Source organism: Chelonoidis abingdonii, chromosome 25, assembly GCF_003597395.2.
Source record: "Chelonoidis abingdonii isolate Lonesome George chromosome 25, CheloAbing_2.0, whole genome shotgun sequence".
NCBI lineage: Eukaryota > Metazoa > Chordata > Testudines > Testudinidae > Chelonoidis > Chelonoidis abingdonii.
Genome location: NC_133793.1, coordinates 18,740,898 through 18,760,290, shown reverse-complemented (window position 1 = coordinate 18,760,290; position 19,393 = coordinate 18,740,898). Strand labels below are relative to the sequence as shown.

The 19,393-nt window shown below is 44.9% G+C and overlaps 1 protein-coding gene and 1 pseudogene across 1 annotated transcript; both read left to right on the top strand.

Moving 5' to 3' along the window:
* The first annotated feature begins 298 nt into the window (after positions 1 to 298).
* On the top strand, positions 299 to 1,415 carry LOC116836593 (olfactory receptor 11A1-like). The gene has a single exon (XM_032800287.2). It carries the CDS (start codon positions 302 to 304, stop codon positions 1,268 to 1,270), a length of 969 nt encoding a protein of 322 aa, XP_032656178.2. The 5' UTR covers positions 299 to 301; the 3' UTR covers positions 1,271 to 1,415.
* A 14,389-nt stretch (positions 1,416 to 15,804) lies between these two features.
* On the top strand, positions 15,805 to 16,846 carry LOC116836603 (olfactory receptor 10A4-like; annotated as a pseudogene).
* Positions 16,847 to 19,393: the final 2,547 nt, after the last annotated feature.

The window sequence follows — 19,393 nt, the reverse complement described above, 5'->3', positions numbered from 1 at the left end:
CCACTTGTCAAAGTTACAAAAGACTAATACAAAATGGTGTTGCCAATTTTGACATAAATCTATACAGCAGTGTGATTTTTCTGCCTATATTGGTCTTTTAACTGACAGGAGGAGGGCTGATCATGGAATGTCAAAGATCTAAGTAGGAAATTTGCCTTCAGAGTCTTAGTTCTTCACTGACCCAACAGGATCAGGGACCTTATGGAATATTTATGGAACTAAATAGATACTACTACTTGGTTAAAATAGATCATCTTCAGATTCTGTTGTGAATTTTGTTTTCTTCCCCTAGTTGCACTTCATGGCAAAACCAGAGCAGGGAAATCAAACACTTCTCACAGAATTCATCCTGCTAGGATTTGGGAATCTTCCTGAGCTACAAATTCTTCTCTTCCTCCTGTTTCTCATCATCTACATTGTGACTGTGGCTGGGAATGTCCTCATCATTGCACTAGTTGTGGCTGATCAGCAACTTCACACCCCCATGTACTTCTTCCTGGGAAACTTGTCCTGCTTGGAGACCTGCTACACCTCCACAATCCTGCCTAGGATGCTGGCCAGTCTCCTGACTGGGGACAGAACCATTTCCGTTAGCAGCTGCCTCACACAATATTATTTCTTTGGTTTCCTGGCAGTTGCAGAGTGTTGTCTCCTGGCAGTGATGTCCTATGATCGATATTTAGCGATATGCAAACCTCTGCATTATGAAGTCCTTATGCATGGCAGGTCCTGCCTCCAGCTAGCAGTTGGCACTTGGATAAGTAGTTCTCTGGCTGCTGATATAACAGTATTTTTAATGCAACAATTAACTTTCTGCGGCCCTAATGAAATTGATCATTTCTTTTGTGACTTCATCCCAGTAATAAAACTCTCTTGCAGTGACACACGTATGATGGAGCTTATCACTACCATGCTGGCTGCTATGTGCACTCTCCCACCATTTTTATTAACACTGGCAACATACGTCTGTATCATCACCACCACCCTGCGAATCCCTTCCACCATCGGGTGGCAAAATGCCTTTTCCACCTGCTCCTCTCATCTCATCGTGGTGTCAATTTTCTATGGGACCATAATGATTGTCTACATGCTACCAAAAACTGACACACTGAGAGACCTGGACAAAGTGTTCTCTGTCTTCTACACAGTCGTGACTCCCATGGTCAACCCCCTCATATACAGCCTGAGCAACAGAGAGGTCAAAGAGGCCCTGGGAAAAATTGTCACTAAATATTCTGCTATCAAAAGGATTCAGACCATCCTGCCATAGTTTGTTCAGTACCCGTGAAATGGGAATGAGCTGATTTCCTGTAATGTGTCTGAGTCACCTCTCTCACTGGCCAGCTGGCTTTTCAGGTGAGGTCAGTAGCCACTATAGCTTGCACTCAATATTGGGACTGATATTTCTGTTGTTTTGGCTTAGGGATGCAGGCCTTTGTGTTTTAATTAGTCTGATATTTATCACTGATGTTGTGGGTTACTTTAAAACACCTCGTCAAGGAGGCACCAAGGTAGAGAGATGCCATCCTGTGTGTGTCTCCATTACAATGCAGTCTGTAATTACATGAGCACACACCGTGTCTTATACCAGGCCCCTTTATTGTGGATTGCACCACATACTCAATATTTCTTTTCATCTAGCTCCTTCAGTGTGCAATGGTAGTATAAGATGTGAATCAGACCATCTTATTGGGTCTCAGGGCCCAATAACTCTGTAAGAATGGGAGCCCTGAGGTGGGACAGTGAAGAAGAAAGGTCAGTACTGTGATAGTGGCACAGTCACACCTGATTTCTATTCCTTGTTTTGTTCCTGGTTGACTTTCACCTCTCTGGACCTCAGTTTCTTCATCTGTACAATGAAGTTTCTTGAGACCCCTGTGTGAATGGCTGCTTTAATCCCTTATTGCCCAGGGTATCCTTGTTTTGCAGATGTCCAAATGCCAGTGCTCTGAAGTCTGATCTGTCAATTATAGAAATCAGAGAAAGCGCATGGTGTCCACTCCTACAGGGTGTTGAGCATTTCCTGTGAAATGCTGAGCACCCATAGCTCTCAGTGAAGCCAGTGGGAATTATGGGCACTCAGTGTCCTGTAATGTCAAGCCCAAGGCAAGCATGATTGTGGGTGAACCCAGCCTGATCTGGAACAGCACCTGGCAGATACATCTTATTTCCCCAGAACTCCATCAGATTATCTATTCATTCAATTCATTGATGCCCTGTTACTGTTGTCGTGACAGCAGAATATGCAGAGTGCCAGCTCTTCTATACTGAGGATCTTTTTTCAGTAATGTCATTTTTCCCATTCACACACTGAAGAAAATTTCCATCGATAATAATCGAAATGTGCAGACAGGCAGTAGAAAATCTGCTTAAAACTTATTGGAATTCGATTTACAGGATATTTACTTTGTATATTTTGACATGTGATTGACAATTTGTTTAATGGTTTATAAACTTTAACTTTTTAATCTCAATGTCTGTCTGTAAACAATTGTCTGACCTCCCATATTTTTCATGACTGTGAAAATCAGAAATCAAAATAGTGCTTAAATGGACATCAATATTATCATCAAATTATAATTTTTGTAAAGAATTCTGCCAAGTCTGCTATGAGTTGAGGGTTGAGCTTCACTCTTCTTTTTAAAGATGGACATATCTAAAGTCCATCAAAATTTTCCCTGCCATGGGGCAGTTAGTACACGTAGTGTTCCAATCTGAACCAAACGGTTTCAGAGATACTTTCATAAAGATTTAGGTCAGAAGGGACCATTATGATGCATCTAGTCTGACCTCCTGCACAAACGCAAGGCCACAGAATCTCATCCATCCACTCCTGTAACACCCCCAACTATGGCTGAGTTATTGAAGCCCTCAAATTTTGGCATAAAGACCTCAGGAGCAGAGAATCCTCCGGGCAAGTGAACCCATGCCCCACGCTGCAGAGGAAGGCAAAAAAACTCCAGGGCCTCTGCCAATCTGCCCTGGAGAAATTCCTTTCCCAACCCCAATATGGAATAGTTAAACCCTGAGGCTGTGGGAAAGACTCACCAGGCCAGCACCCAGGATAAGAATTCTTTGTAGTATTACTCACATCCCACTCCATCTAACATCCATCACAGCACCATTGGGTCATATTTACCTGCTAATAATCAAAGATCAATTTATTGCCAAATTAACTATCTCATCATACCATCCCCTCATAAAAACTTTCAGGCGGAGTCTTGAAGCAGATATGTCTTTGTCCCCACTATCTCCTTGGAGGGTGTTTCCAGAACTTCACTCCTCTAATGGTTAGAACACTGCGTTCTATTTCAAGTCTTAAACTTCCTAGTGTCAATTTATATCCATTGTTCTTGTGTCACTATTGGGTACTAAGCCTTAAATAATTCCTCCCCCTCCCTGATATTAGTATTTCTCTCCTTTGGATATATATATAAATAGCATTTTATCTGCTCCTCAGCCCTTCTTTGGTTAGGAGGCTACAAGCCAAATGCTTTGTCTCGCCTTTCATAAGACAGAGGTTTCCTCCCTCCGATCATTCTCGTCGCCATAGCTGCCATTCTCGTGTACCTGTTTCCAGTTTGATTCAATCCTTCTTAAACACGGGAGACCAAACTGCACACAATATTCCAGATGAGGTCTCTCCCACGCTTTTGTATAATCGGTACCTAACACTCCTTATCTTTACTGCAAATATCCTCGCTGATGCTCCAAGACCCGCATTAGCTTTTACTGGCCATTCAACATCGCGGCTCAAGTCATCTGCTGTGATCAACCCATACTCCAAGGTTCTCCTTCTCATGTTACTTCCAACTGATGTGTCCTCAATTTTAACCAAATTTTTGTTGTTAATCCCTAAATCATGACCTTGCACTTTTCACAATTAATTTCTTCCTATTACTAATTACTTCCAGTTTACTAAGGTCCTCCAGATTTCCTGTATGATTCCCGCGTCCTTCTCTGTGTTAGCCTTACCTCCCAGCTTTGTGTCATCCGCAAACTTTTATTAGCACATTCCCGCTTTTTTGTGACAGGTCAGTAATAAAAAGATCTAAATAAGATGGTCCCAAAACTGATCCTGAGGAACGTCCACTAGTACCTCCTTCCAGCTGACAGTTCACCCTTCAGTATGGGACCTATTGTGTCTCCCCTTTAACCAGTTCCTTACACCTTTCAATTTTCATATTGATCCCAGCTCTTTTCCACTTATAATAATCCCATTGGAACGTGTCAATGCCTTACATGAAATTGAGATAAATTTAGATCCACTGCATTCCTTTGGTTCTAAAAAAATCTGTTACCTTCTGAAGAAGGAGCTCAGGTTGGTTTGACCATCATGTTTTGTAAAACATGTTGTATTTTGTCAGTACTGTTGACTCACGTTCCTTAACTACTTCTCTTTTCAATTTTTTCCAAGACCTTACATATACAGATGTTAAAGTAACAGGCTATATTTACTCGGATCACCTTTTTTTTTCCTTTCTTAAAATAGGAACTATGTTAGCGTTTTCCAGTCGTCCGTACAATCACTGAGTTTACCAACTCATAAAAATTCTTTATTAATGGGCTTGCATATTCATGTCCAGTTCTTAATTATCTATCCATGAAGATTATCTGGCTCCTCAATTTACTCGCCATTAAGCTGTTCGAGTTTGGCTTCTACTCGAAGTTATCTTGTAGTAAATCTACTCCATATCTCATTCCCATTTTTCATCCTCCATTTCGCCTAAGCTCTCATTGGCCTCAATAAAGGACTTGAGGCAATAGTATTTGTTTAGTATATGGGGCCATGCTAGAATTATCCTCTAACTTCCACTCCATCTCATCGTGTTTAAGCCACTGCTGTTCTTCATTTTTCTGGCCATAGCCTACTTTTCTTTTACAGGCCCCCACCCAAGCAAAACATTTGCAAATCAATTCTCTTAAGGATCTTTTTCCATCACAGCTGGGAGCTCAGAACGTATGCTGGATCTGTCCCAACTTTAATCTGTTCACTCAGGATTGTTTTGAGGTCAGGTGTTTCGCAAAAAGCAGTTCAGGCCGGTATTTGAAAATTCTGTTTAGGCCGCCCCCCCCGCCTACAGGCACGGGCAGACCAGCTAAACATGAGCGAACAGAAGCAAGCGCTGGCGCCTTATGGACTGCTGGGCCCGCCTGGTAATTTGTCTGCAGCTTCCACCTCTTGTCGGGCCCGTTCTGGTTTGCAGAGTTGCTAGAGACACAACCATCCACTGATTCTGTTAGAAAGAAAAGAAAGACCAGCTTGCGCTTAACAGTCGAAACTTCTTATCGCTGCGATCTTAAACACAAAAAGAGAAGTCTTACAAGAGAGTAGAGCAAGTTGGACCAATGCAGGTGTGAGGTATAAAAATATTGCTCAGGCATTGCAAGAGTGAAATAGGAAGGCGAAATCACACTTGAAGTTGCAACTTAGCACGGGATGTTAAGAGTAACAAGAAGGGTTTCTTCAGGTATGTTAGCAACAAGAAGAAGGTCAGGGAAAGTGTAGGCCCCTTACTGAATGAGGGAGGGAACCTAGTGACAGAGGATGTGGAAAAAGCTGAAGTACTCAATGCTTTTTTTGCCTCTGTCTTCACAAACAAGGTCAGCTCCCACACTGCTGCACTCGTCAGCACAGCATGGGGAGGAAGGACCAGCCCTCTCTGGAGAAAGTGGTTCAGGACTATATCATTTGAAGCAACCTCCCCCTCCACTGCTCCTGTCTAGCCTGGGTAGCAGTCAGGGGGAAGGAGAGATGCCTTTTATTCACAACCTCATTGCTCAGGGCAATGGCCAGGGTACAGAGAAGGACACACCTCAGACAAAGGGGGAAGATGGTGGCAGCAGCCCCAGCCCAGCCCCAATCAGGATCTGGAGGACCCTGCTCCTCTGGGGGTGTTTATCCCCACCAGGCTTGAGCCTAGTCCGTGCACTTTCACTGACATCACCGACAGGACTCGGTGCTGCAAAGAGGTGTCCTTGATCTTTTAAAGTGCAGCCGCATCTATTCTAATGTGACAGCTCTGATCACAAGCCGTTCCAGCTAATCTTCTACCATAAACAGAGGTGGATCAGACTGCTAGCTTAGTAGTTTAAAAAGAAAAAGAAAAAGAAAAACAAAACAACAAAAAACAATTCTATTGGGGTATTGTTAAATTAGGAATGGAGAGAAAGCTGGCAGGAAGAGAAGTCAATCAAAGACATGTTAGAAAGTGTGAAGATAGCTGATAAGTGGCTGAGCTGCTAACAAAACATATAGTCTATATTGTACTACATGACTGGAGAGTAGCAAATAGAGACAGCTACTTGGGAATTTTCTATCAAAACATTTTTTGACAGAAAATGCAGTTTTGTCAGAATCAAAATTTTCCACAGGAATTTCAGTCAAACATTTTCAATTTTTTTCCAGATGGAAAATTTGAATGAAATATTTTGTTCTGGATCAGGATGATTTGAAATGAAAATATCAGTTTGTCCATCCAGTCAAAACATTCAATTTCAGGACAGTTGGACCTCAATGTGCATCCAACTGAGCAGTCATGATACTTTTTGGCAGTTGTAGCTCAGATGCCCCATGCTTTTGTCCTCTTCTGTGGGCTAGGTTCAAGGGCTGGACTACATCTCCCATGATGCACTGAGGATTCCCTTCTGGTTGAACAATTCAAAAAGTCATAGATTCCAAGGCCAGAAGGGACCACTGTAATCATCTAGTCTGACCTCCTGTATAACACAGGCCATAAAACTTCTCCAAAATAATTCCTATTTGAATTAGAGCAGATCTTTTTAATAAAAATAACAATCTTGATTTAAAAATGTCCTTGATGGAGAATCCACCACGACCCTTGATAAGTTGTTCCAATGGTTAATTACCCTCTCTGTTAAAAATGTATGCCTTATATCCAGTCTGAATTTGTTCAGTTTCAGTTTTCAGCCATTGGATCTTGTTATACCTTTCTTTGCTAGATCGAAGAGTCCATTACCAAATATTTGATCCCAGTGTAGGTACTGATAGACTGTAATCAAGTCACACATTAACCTTCTTTGTTAAACTAAATATATTGAGCTCTTTGAGTCTATCACTGTAAGGCAGGTTTTCTAATCCTTTGGTCATTCTTATGTCTCTTCTCTGAACCCTCTCCAATTTATCAACATCCTTCATGGATTGTGGTCACCAGAACTGGACACGGGATTCCAGCAGCAGATGCACCAGTTCCAAATATAGAGATAAAATAACCTCTCTACGCCTAGTCAATATTCTCCTGTTTATGCCTCCATTGCAGTATCAGATGAGATGTAATCCAGCCAGGGAGTCCAGCTCAGAGGAAAATGGGAGCATGAAGCACCCACACTACAACTCCCATGAATCACTGAAGCAGCTCAGAGGGCGAGAGTTTAATGTCTAACCTACCCAAAATGAAATGTTTCAGTTTGGTTAAAAAAAAACCCAGCACCCCAAAATGTGTCAATCTGAGAATGTTTGTTTGCCTTATAATGATAGGCTCAAAAAGCTCAATCAATTTATTTTGACAAAGGGAGGGTAAAGCGGTGACTTCACTACAGTCTGAGTACCTACGTAAAGAACCAGTATTTAATAATGGGCTCTTCAATCTGTCTGAGTAAGCTACAACACAGTCCAGTGGCTGGAAGTTGAAGCTAGAGAAATTCAGACTGGAAATAAGGTGTAAATTTGTATCTTCCAGGGTGATTACCCATAGGAACAATTTACCAAGGGTCATGGTGGATTCTTCCTCACTGACAGTTTAAGAAGAATATCCAATCTTGATTTATAAAGTTCTGCTGTAGGAATTATTTTGGGCGAAGTTCTCTATGGGAGGTCAGACTAGATGATCACCATGGTCCCTTCTGACCTTGGAATCTATGAAACTTGAGAGGTGATAGATCTGTATTCTAATATCTTCTTCCCATGAGGCAGAGGGGGGACTTGAACCAAGGTTATGCTACACCCCAACTACATAGTCTAACCACTGCGCTAAAAGTTATGACGGAGGTCCTCCTCTTCCCCACACTCCAGCCCATTCTTGCTTTTCATAAGCTCGCCTATAAGGGCCCAATCCAGTAGGTGAGCTCTGACCATGTTTACCAAATTGGGCCAAGCAGACAAATGAGGCAGAGCACCAGCTATGTCCCCCCAATGCATACATCACTCTGGGGCTCAGGTCTCTGGCTGGCTGGTGTGCTCCGGAGCGTATGCCCAGAGGCAGAAATGGAGGCACCTTGGGAACTTTTACTGCCAAAAGTAGGAGCCCAGGGAGTTTAGTCACCAACAGAGTTTGATGGCAACTCAGCAGCAGTTTTGTGAATCCCAGGTGGGGCCTGACTTTGGGATCTTCAGGGGCCTGAAGCAATAGTTAGGAGCCTAAGTGCCTTTGTGAATCTGGACTCTTTTGATTTCTGCCCTTCCCTGTTTAAGCACTTTTGAAAATCCCACAAGGGGCCTCTCTGCATCTTTAGGCTCTGAAATCCCTTTGAAAAGCTGACCGCTATCTCTGGGTGCTCCTACTCCCTGTTTGCAATATGGGGATCACAGCACTGCCTGCATCACAGGGGAGTTGTGAGGCTAAAGAAACTGTGTGAGGTGCTTACTCCTATGAAGGCCATAGAAGTACCTCAGAGATAGAGGGAAATAGTGAGGCTCCTCATGGGTAATAAGTTCAAAACCAGTGATTTAAGGTCTTTAGTCCCATGTTCAAAAAGTTTTGGGGATTCCTGTCTTCCAAAGCAGACACTTCCTTTGAAGCATTAGCTTAATTGGAAACTCAATTTTCTAGTGAAAAAAGTTTTGATGAAAAATTTTCCACCATCCCTTGTTCAAAACAGCTGTCCCTGGAAACTTTGACCCTGACTATGAAGCCGTATATTCTCAACCCCAAAGAGAGAAAAAAAATTCTTTGTCTCATCTATGAGTCTCTTATGTTGCAAGGATTCAGTGCACCGGGGAACCTGTCTCAGTGGAGACATAAAAAAACTTAAATATTCAGACTCCTCCAGGCTTGGCTTCTTCAGAGTTGTTCAATACGCTATTCGCTCAGCTTCACATAAGTTTTAAAGCACATGATTATATTAGATTAGAATATTTTTTTTAAAAGTCAATGTGTTTTCTACACATTCTTGCTTTTTAAACAAGCACATTGGTGCATATCTTTAGCTTGGTCCTTTTTCTCTACTGCTTTGTACCTTTTGTGTAGTCATTTGCATGTGAGCAATGTGAGTGCTGACTGAGTATAGAAACACTCCTGCCAGTACAAGTGGGTAATTCTGATATGGAGTCATTTTGCACTCACATTGCATCGGTACAAATGGCTACACATGGCACAACAGAGGAGGGAGTCAGCCGCTGGTGTGTTATTCTGCTCCCCTTACAATTTTGTTACATGAAAGAATAATACAAAGCATTATAATTTATAGCTGGAATTTCCAATGGAACCTAAGGAAGTTACACACCCAGCTCCCCTGAACTTAGAGTTCTGCGTCTGAAAAAAATGTAATCAGGAGTTTGGCTGCTAAGTACAGTTTTAATGGGTCTCTATGAAAAGGATAGATAGATAGATAGATAGATGCGGTGGGTTTTTTTGTAGCTATGTCAGTCCCAGGATATTAGAGAGTCAAGGTGGGTGAGGTAATATTTTTTATTGGACCAACTTCTGTTGGCGAGACAGACTAGCTTTTGAGCTTATGCAGAGCTCTTCTTGAGGTCTGAGAAATGTATTTAGGCTGTGTCTGCGCTACAGACTTTATAGTGACATGGCTGCGCTGCCATAAGGTCTCTCATGTAGCTGCTCTTTGCTGACAGAAGAGAGCTCTTCTGCTGGCAAAATAGAACCACTCTAACAAATGTTGGGAGCTTTGTTGGCAGGAGAGCGTCTCCCGCTGATGTAGCGCTGTCCACACTGGCACATTTGTCAGTAAAACTTTTGTCAGTCAAGCGTGAATTTTTTTTTCACACCTCGATGGACAAAAGTTTTACGGACGAAAAGTGCTAATGTAGACAAAGCCAGAGAGTGTCATAGATAAATCCAAGGTGGAACAGATTGTTTAGCATAAGTAGATAAAACATATTTCAAGGGACCATTCAAGGAGAAGTGGCTTGTTAACACCCTGCCAGTCATAAGGAGGAAAGGAAGGGGGGGTAGCAAAAAGCAGCTGCAGGGTGGAAGCATTAGTGGGGGGTTACATATTGTCGTAATAAGCCAAAAATCCAGTGTTTCAGGGTATGTTTACACTATGGGATTATTCCGATTTTACATAAACCGGTTTTGTAAAACAGATTGTATAAAGCCGAGTGCACGTGGCCACACTAAGCACATTAATTTGGCGATGTGCGTCCATGTACCGAGGCTAGTGTCGATTTCCGGAGTGTTGCACTGCGTGTAGCTATCCCGTAGCTATCTCATAATTCTCGCAGTCTCCCCTGCCCATTGGAATTCTGGGTTGAGATCCCAATGCAAAAACAGTGTTGCGGATGATTCTGGGTAAATGTCATCACTCAATCCTTCCTCCATGAAAGCAACGGCAGACAATCATTTCGCGCCCTTTTTCCCTGGATTGCTGGCAGACGCCATAGCATGGCAACCATGCAGCCCATTTAGCCTTTTGTCACTGTCACCGTATGTGTACTGGATGCTACTGACAGACACGGTACTGCAGTGCTACACAGCAGCATTCATTTGCCTTTGCAAGGTAGCAGAGATGGTTACCAGCTGTAGCACCATCTGCAGTTGGAAATTGGCGATGAGTTTATCAGTCATTTTGCACCATTATAATCTGGAAATTGTCAATGATGGTTACCAGTCCTTTCGTACCATCGCTGCTGTCATGAGTGCTGCCTGGCTGGCCTCCTAGGTCAGCTGGGGGCGCTTGAAAAAATGGATGACTTCCCAGCTCATTTCCATCTTTATGTTTTGTCTAAAAAGAGAGGTCCTGTCCTACCTAGAGATAGGGGAAAGTGTACTAGAGGAAACAGAGAGCACAGCCGCCTCCGGGTCAGAGCCCCAGAGATCCCGCAGAAATGATGATGCCATTCTAGGGGGTGCCCCTGCAACAACCCTACCTGTTGCTTCCCTCCTTCCCCAACCATTCTGGGCTACCATGGCAGTGTTCCCCCCATTTGTGTGATGAAGTAATAAAGAATGCAAGAATAAGAAACACTGACTTTTTAGTGAGATAAATTGAGGGGGAGGGAGCCTCCCGCTGCTATGATAGTCTAGGCAGTACAGAATCTTCATTAGACATGAAAGGGGGGGGCTGATGGAGCTCAGCCCCCAGTTGCTATCATGAGGATGGTTTTCAATCCTTTTGCACCGTCTGCCGGGAATGACCAGGAGTCATTCCCATTGTTGCCCAGGCGTCCCTGGCTGACCTCACTAGGGCCAGCCAGGAGCACTCAAGGGATGATGTGGATGGTTTTCCACCATTTTGCACCTCTGCCATCAGGAAAGGAAGGGGAGTGGATGCTACTGTTCAACGCCGCAGGACCGCGTCTACCAGCAGCGTGCAGTAGACATACGGTGACATTGAAAAAAGGCAAGAAACGATTTTTTTCCCTTTTCTTTCATGGGGGGCGATATATTGAGGAGATATACCCTGAACCACTCAGGACAATGTTTTTGACCCTTCAGGCATTGGGAGCTCAGCCAAGAATGCAAATGCTTTGTGGAGACTGCTGGATAGCTGGAGTCCTCAGCCCCCCTCCCTCCCTCCATGAGCGTCCATTTGATTCTTTGGCTTTCCGTTACGCTTGTCACACTGCACTGTGTTGAGTCCCTGCTGTGGCCTCTGTCTTGAGATTTTTTCAAATGCTTTGGCATTTCATCTTGTGGAATGGAGCTCTGATAGAACAGATTTGTCTCCCCATAAAGCGATCAGATCCAGTATTTCCTGTACAGTCAGTGCTGATCAGAGCTCCATGCTGGGCAAACAGGAAATGAAATTCAAAAGTTCGCAGGGCTTTTCTTGTCTACCTGGCCAGAGCATCCGAGTTCAGATGTCTTTGCAGAGCGATCACAATGGTGCACTGTGGGATACCACCCAGAGGCCAATACCGTCGAATTGCAGCCACACTAACCCTAATCCAATATGGCAATACTGATTTCAGCGCTACTCCTCTAGTCGAGGAGAAGTACAGAAATTGGTTTTAAGAGCATCTTATATCGGTATAAAGGGCTTTGTTGTGTGGACAGGTGCAGCATTAAATTGGTTTAACGCTGCTAAATTTGGTGTAAACGGGTAATGTAGGCCTGGCCTCTGTTCAGTCAGTGATTTTTAGTGTCTAGCAAAGTTATGAATTTAAGCTCCCAGGATTCTCTTTTGAAAGTGTTGTGCAGATTTCCTTTCAGGGTGAGGACTGATAGGTTAGACATGCAGTGATTGCTTTGTGAAAAATGTTCACCCACAGGTAATGGGGTGGTTTGGGGTCTTCATGGCCGGCTTTAGCCAGTGCAGGATGTGATTTGCGGGGCATGTACTCTCCCTGCAGCACTTCAGATTTCCGCTCCAACAGTGGTAGCGTGGCCGTGGGATTGCGGGGCTCCAGCCATGGGGTTGCGGGGCAGCTGCATTTGCCACTCTCTGGCCGGGGACAGAGGCCACAGATTTGCGGGGCTTTGGCCAAAGGAGCGGGGATGCAGGGCTCCAGCCAGATGAGCGGGACCGTGGGGCTGGGGGCTCCAGCCAGGGGAGCGGGGCCGCGGGACTTGCCACGCTCGGCTGGGGGAGCGTGACCATGGGTTTGCGGGGCTCCCGCCGGGAGAGTGGGGCTGCAGGGTTGCGGGGCTCTGTCCGAGGTAGTGGGGCCATGGGGCTCCACCGGAAAAGCGGGGCTGCGGGGTTGCAGAGTTCCAGCCGGGGTGGCGGGGTGGGGAGGCTCTAGCGGGGAGAGTGGGGCTGCGGGGTTGCTGGTCTCCGGAAGGGAGAGCAGGGCCTTGGGGCTCCAGCCAGGAGAGCGGGACCGCGGGATTGCGTGGTTCTGGCTGGGGTGGCGGGGTTGCGGGACTCCCGCCGGCGTAGCAGGACTGCGGGGATACAGGACTCCATCCGGGGTAGCCCAACCAAGGGGTTGCGGGGCTCTGGCTGGGAGAGCGGGAGAGAAGGTCTGCGGGGTTGCGGGGCTCCGGCTGGCAGAGTGAGGCTGCATGGTTGCGGGGCTCCTGCCGGGGGAGCAGGACCGCGGGACTTGCTGCCTTCCAGCCTGGGGAGTGTGACCGTGGAGTTGCTGGGCTCCAGCCTCAGGAGCGGGGCCAAAAGGCAAACACTGACATTAACATTGTTTCAGTCTGTGTGTTACCTGACATCATGTATTCGGTGTCACCATAGAAGGGAAGGGCTCTGCATAGACAGAAATTTGCCTGATCATCAGTAGAAAATGTTAAGTAAAATTTGCTTTAAATATTAAACCTTGTCATCTTGTGTCATCATTTTTATTTCTTAGCTTTCAGCTTTCAGCTATTTAAGTAAACTCTAAAACTTTCCTACTGACTGTTTACTATCTGACATTGTATCTCTCTAATCGCCTTCATAACCATCATTGACTTTTTTCCATTTTAATACTATCCCATAGTTTCAGAGACAGTGAGAAAAATAGCAAATAAAGGTCCATGACTCTCTTTCTATCTTTGTGGAGAATGATAGATATACATGCATCTGTCTCACACAGAGAGATGTGATGTATTCCCTGCAGCCAGGGCCGGCTTTAGGAAGTGGGGGGCCCCATTCGAACAGTTTTGATGGGCCCCTGGCAGGGATGACTAAAAAAAAAAAGAAACACGTAAAAAAACATGTGTGGCTTGTACTCACTGGACAGTGCTCAGAGTCTTCGGCGGCACTTCGGCAATGGGTCCTTCACTCGCTCCAGTCCTCGGCAGTACTGAAGGACCCACCGCTGAAGACCCAGAGCAAGTGAAGAACCCCCCACCGAAGTACCACTATAGACCCAGAGAGCTGCCACTTGAGTAAAAATTAAAAAGGCCTCTAGCCAGGGAGGGATTCGCACTGGGCCCGGGGCCCTCTCAGGCGCGGGGCCCAATTCAGGGGAATTTGTGGAATAGGCCTAAAGTCGGACCTGGGGGTCTTTCATCATTTTTGTCTTGAGTTCATTAAATCACTAAATGCCCCATAGCGATCACTGTGGTCCCAAAGGAATTCTCACAGGAAAATGATAGCAGGTGAGGCTGGAGCTCAGGTTATGAATTCTAGTGAGGTGGGTGGGCTAAGTCTGCTGACCTGGGCTAGGAAACTCACTCCTGCTTGCTCCAAAATGTTTGTAGCCATACCCCATGTGGCCTGGAGATATCAACCTCTGTAATCTGAGCTGGAGAACAGGAAATAAAGCCTGGTTCACTCGATGAGACAGAGCAAGCGTCTCCTCATTTTAATGAATAGGGAGATCCAGGCTGATGTTCTCAAAATGGGCCACTTGCTTTAGATTCCTCCTGTTCTGGGTGTCCAAGTTGTGACACATTGAGCTTGGCTTTCCCATTGAAGTCTGCGGGAGCTGTGGGATCTTAGTGCAACTGCACATTGAGTACCAGATGTCTTATACTGGGCATCCACAAATGGAAGCACCACTGAAAATTTGTTGTGTCAGAGATTATATATATGTATATAAATGTCTTATATAATTCACCCAACTTAAGCAGTTAATGAACTAACCTGATAGCTCTCTTTGACAGGGTAACTAGCCTTGTAGATAGTGTGTAAGAGGTAGGCGTGATATATCTTGATTTTAGTAAGGCTTTTGATATTGTCTCCCATGACCTTCTCATAAACAAACTAGGGAAATACAACCTAGATGGAGCTACTATAAGATGGGTGCATATCTGGTTGGAAAACCATTCCCAGAGAGCAGTTATCAGTGGTTCACATTCATTCTGGAGGGGCATAATGAGTGGGGTCCCACAGGGATCAGTTCTGGGTCAGGTTCTGTTCAATATCTTCACTGATGATTTAGTTAATGCATAGAGAGTACGCTTATAATGTTTTCAGACAATACCAAGCTGAAAGGGGTTGCAAATGCTTTGGAAGATAGGATTAAAATTCAAAATGATCAGAAAAAACTGGAGAAATGGTCTGAAGTAAATAGGATGAAATTCAATAAAGACAAATGCAAAGTACTCCACTTAGGAAGGAACAATCTGTTGCATACATACAAAATGAGAAATGACTGCCTAGGAAGGAGTACTGCGGAAAGGGATCTGGGGGTCATAGTGGGTCACATGCAGATAGGAGTCAACAGTGTAACACTGTTGCAAAAAAAGCAAACATTATTCTGAGATGTCCTAGCAGAAGTGTTGTAAGCAAGACACGAGAAGTCATTCTTCCACTCTACTCTCCGCTAATTAGGCCCCAACTGGAGATTTGTGTCCAGTTCTGGGTGTCACATTTCAGGAAAGATGGGGCCAAATTGGAGAAAGTCCAGAGAAGAGCAACAAAAATGATTAAATTTCTAGAAAACAAGATTTATGAGGGAAGATTGAAAAAATTGGGTTTGTTTAGTCTGGAGAAGAGAAGATTGAGAGGGTACATGATAACAGGTTGCAAGTACATAAAAGGTTGTTACAAAGAGGAAGGAGAAAAACTGTTCTCTTTAACCTCTGAGGATAGGGCAAGAAGTGATTAGCTTAAACTGCATCAAGAGTGGTTTAGGTTGGACATTAGGAAAAATTTCCTAACTGTCAGGGTAGTCAAACACTGGAATAAATTGTCTAGGGAGTTGTGGAATCTCCATCACTGGAGATTTTTAAGAGCAGGTTGGACAAACACCTGTCAGGGATGGTGTAGATAATACTTAGTCCTGCCATGAGTGCAGGGGACTGGACTAGATGACCTCTCAGGGTCCCTTCCAGTTCCATGATTCTATGATTTTATTACCTCCACAGATAGAAAACAGCTGTAGGACATGGCTAGCAGGAAACACACAGTTGTGACACAGTTCTTCTTTGTGGCTTTCTCCAGCGTCCTGGAGCTCCGAATGTCACTTTTTTTTCTGGTGCTGCTGTTGTACCTCATCACTAGGGTGGCCAACATCCTCATCATCACAATCACGATGGTGGACCCTGCCCTTCAGTCCCCCATGTATTTCTTCCTTCGGAACTTGTCCTTTCTGGAAATCAGTTATACCTCGACCACTATCCCCAAGATGCTGGTGAACTTCCTCTCCGAAGGAAAGAGTATTTCCTTCCTGGGCTGTGCCACACAGATGTATTTCTTCTCCTTCTTGGGTATCACAGAGTGTTGCCTGCTGGTTGCCATGGCATATGACCGTTATCTGGCCATATGTCACCCTCTGCGCTAAATAGCCATGATGAGCAGAGGTGTGTGTCTCCAGCTCTCAGCTGTGTCCTGGCTCATCGGGATGCTGGTGGGAGTTGGGCAGACAACTTTCATGTTCACTCTGCCCTACTGTGGGCCTAATAGGATCAACCGCTTCTTCTGTGACCTGCCCCCGCTGCTGAAGTTGGCCTGCGCAGATACTTACAGGAATGAAATAGCTGTTTTCACCATTGCTGTCACCTTTGTCACAGTCCCTTTCCTGCTCATCCTTGTATCCTACATCCGAATTGTCCACGCTATCCTCAGTATTCCATCAGCAGTGGGCAGAAGCAAAACTTTCTCCACCTGCTCCTCCCACCTCATTGTGCTGACTTTGTTTTTTGGGTCCAGCATCGTGATGTATCTGAAACCCAAATCCCACTTCTCACTTGACATTGACAAACTGCTTTCCCTGTTCTACTCAATGGTGTCTCCAATGCTGAACCCTTTGATCTACAGCCTGAGGAATAAGGAGGTAAAGGAAGCCCTGAGAAGAGTGATGGCCAGAAAAATATTTATTTGAAAACTTGCGGGGGAGGGGGGAATTTATTATTTTAATATTCTTGTGATGGATTTGGAGTTGCCTGTTGTAGCCCAATCTATGACTTGTATTGATTATTTAAGAATTCCCAGTTATCACTCTGAGGTATTGACAGTTCTTGTCCCAAGATCAAGCCCAGTATTATTAAAACTACTGTTCAGTTGGGAAGCCTGATGTGCATGGTTGCAACACTCACACTTTAGGAACCCTTCTGTCTTCATAATAGTTTATCACTACATTCAGCAAAGTCACAAACACTCTAACCCAGCAAGGTAGACCGAGATAATACAGACCGTACATCTGAACATCCACAAACTCCCACCATCCCTTGCAGAACAACCGGAAATGTTAGCCATTATCTTCCACATCACTATCACCTTCCTCATCATCGCCAGTGGCCATCATCCTGGCATGTCCCAAGAGCTACCTCTCTCCCTCTTCCCCTGCACACAGGCTGGGATACAACTTTTATAATATGTTACATCAGAGGTAGTCAATAGATGGACTGCGGGCCAAATCCAGACCACCAGATGTTCTTGAATGGACCGCAAAATCTTTTTAATTACTTGTAGTTATTGTTACTGTGGTGTGAAAAATGTTTCTCTGGAGTCTGGACCTTGCCTATACCTTGACTAAGAAATTTGGACCTTGACAAAAAATAATGAACAACCCATCTTACAGGATACAGGCCTGTAGGTTCCTTGCATTACTGCTGAATAGAATAAATGCTAAAGGGAACTCTATGGGTTATCCTGTAGCAATCTGTGACAACTGTATGATGTTTGTCTGACTATTGTAAAGATGTTTTTGTTTGCAGATATTGGGTTAATTCAACCGCTGGGTATTCAGGAAATGACCCAGGAGGCTGGACAATAGCTCAGAGAAGAGCTCCTCCACAAACACCAAAGGCAATTAACTGTGACATGCTACCTCTGCCCACACATGGCGGGTCTGATAGCCCAGCTTTCCCAGGCCTGCATACCTCCTGACTAGAGGAAAGCCTGATTCGCTGAGATGGTTTAGAGGATGCAATTGTCTCCTGACCTCCAGAGACTGGAGGGTTCTTCAAGGAAGCATAGCCTGCCTTGTCCTTTGCTGTGCTGTGTTCCTACTGCTAAGATTAAACACTGTTTTAAGAAGGGTGATTTGGGTCACCATTATCACTGCAGGTCACTGGTCTCCAAGTGGACATGTATTGGGTCCAGTCAGACCTGCTGAGTAATGCTGCACGATTTTAAATTTGGTTTAGAAAGTGCTCAGCAGACCGTGGCTTGCCAGACCTCACACACTGAATGTCAAATTTCTCAGATTTACTGAGAAAGAAAAATAAATAATGCAGCCAGCTCTTGGGGCGGTGGGGGGAGGTGGAAAGGGAGGGCTGTTTCACTGCAGTGTAGACTTCTGGGCTCGAGCTGGAGCCCAAGCTCTGAGACCCTCCAATCTTCCAGAGTCCTAGATCCTGCATTCCAGCCTGAACCTGGAATTCTACACTACAATGAAACAGCCCCAGAAACCCGAGTCAGCTGGCACGGCCAGCCGTGGGTGTCTAATTGCAGTATAGACATACCCAAAGATGCAGGGCTCACAGTAAAAGTGTCAAAGTGCAAGACAGGGGTGGCCAATGTCCCTTATGTAGGCCATTGGCAGGAGGGGGCCAGATATGCCAAAATCCCTGAAAAGTGGACTCCGTTGTTAACTGGTCTGTACCCTGAACCTAAAAGCAAATTCACTCTTTTAGAGGATTGCTGAATTATTACCAAAGACTCACGGAAGGTTTCAGCAACATTGCAACTGCGATGACAGACCTCTGCAAAGAGACACAACCTGCCAAATGTGGCTTTGACTACAGCCTGCCAGGAGGACTTTGCTCGAATGAAAAGAATTCTGTCAGCCACATTGGTACTAGCCAGTCCAAATTTGGATAAAATGTTTGAACTCTGCATAGATGCATCAAGTACAGGCCTGGGAGCCATATTGGTGCAAGCGGGCAAGGGCAATAAGGGTATCCTATTGCTTTTTTTAAGTAAAAAACTGACCCATCACTGGACACAATTACTCAGTCATCAAAAGGAAAAATGCAGTTGTGGGGCAACTAAAGTTATACCCACTGCACAGGAAGCTTAGAGTCCTAACAGACCATTCTCCACTGGCAGGGCTTCTCAGAACATAAGTTACCAGCTCCAGACTGCAATGCTGGAGTATAGACATTCATGAGTGCGATGTGGGAAGGGCAAGGAAAATGTGTGACAGAAGCACTGTCCAGGCAAGAGGGTTCTGATCAGTCAATGGCTAACCTTACTGCCTCAGTGAGAGTGGGGGAGGTGTGACTCAGGAATCTCGCGGTGCCAAGCGGCAGAGGGCCTAGGGGTTGCCTAGGGTTTTATGGGAAGCCCCAGGGATGGATATCTACATAATTCTTCATAGAATGGTGGCATGTGAGGTCTCTACCAAGAGCCAGCAACCCACTAGGCATCCTAATCTATGTGAAATGTGAGTGTAGATAATATTGAAGGATTTCTGTGTCCATAC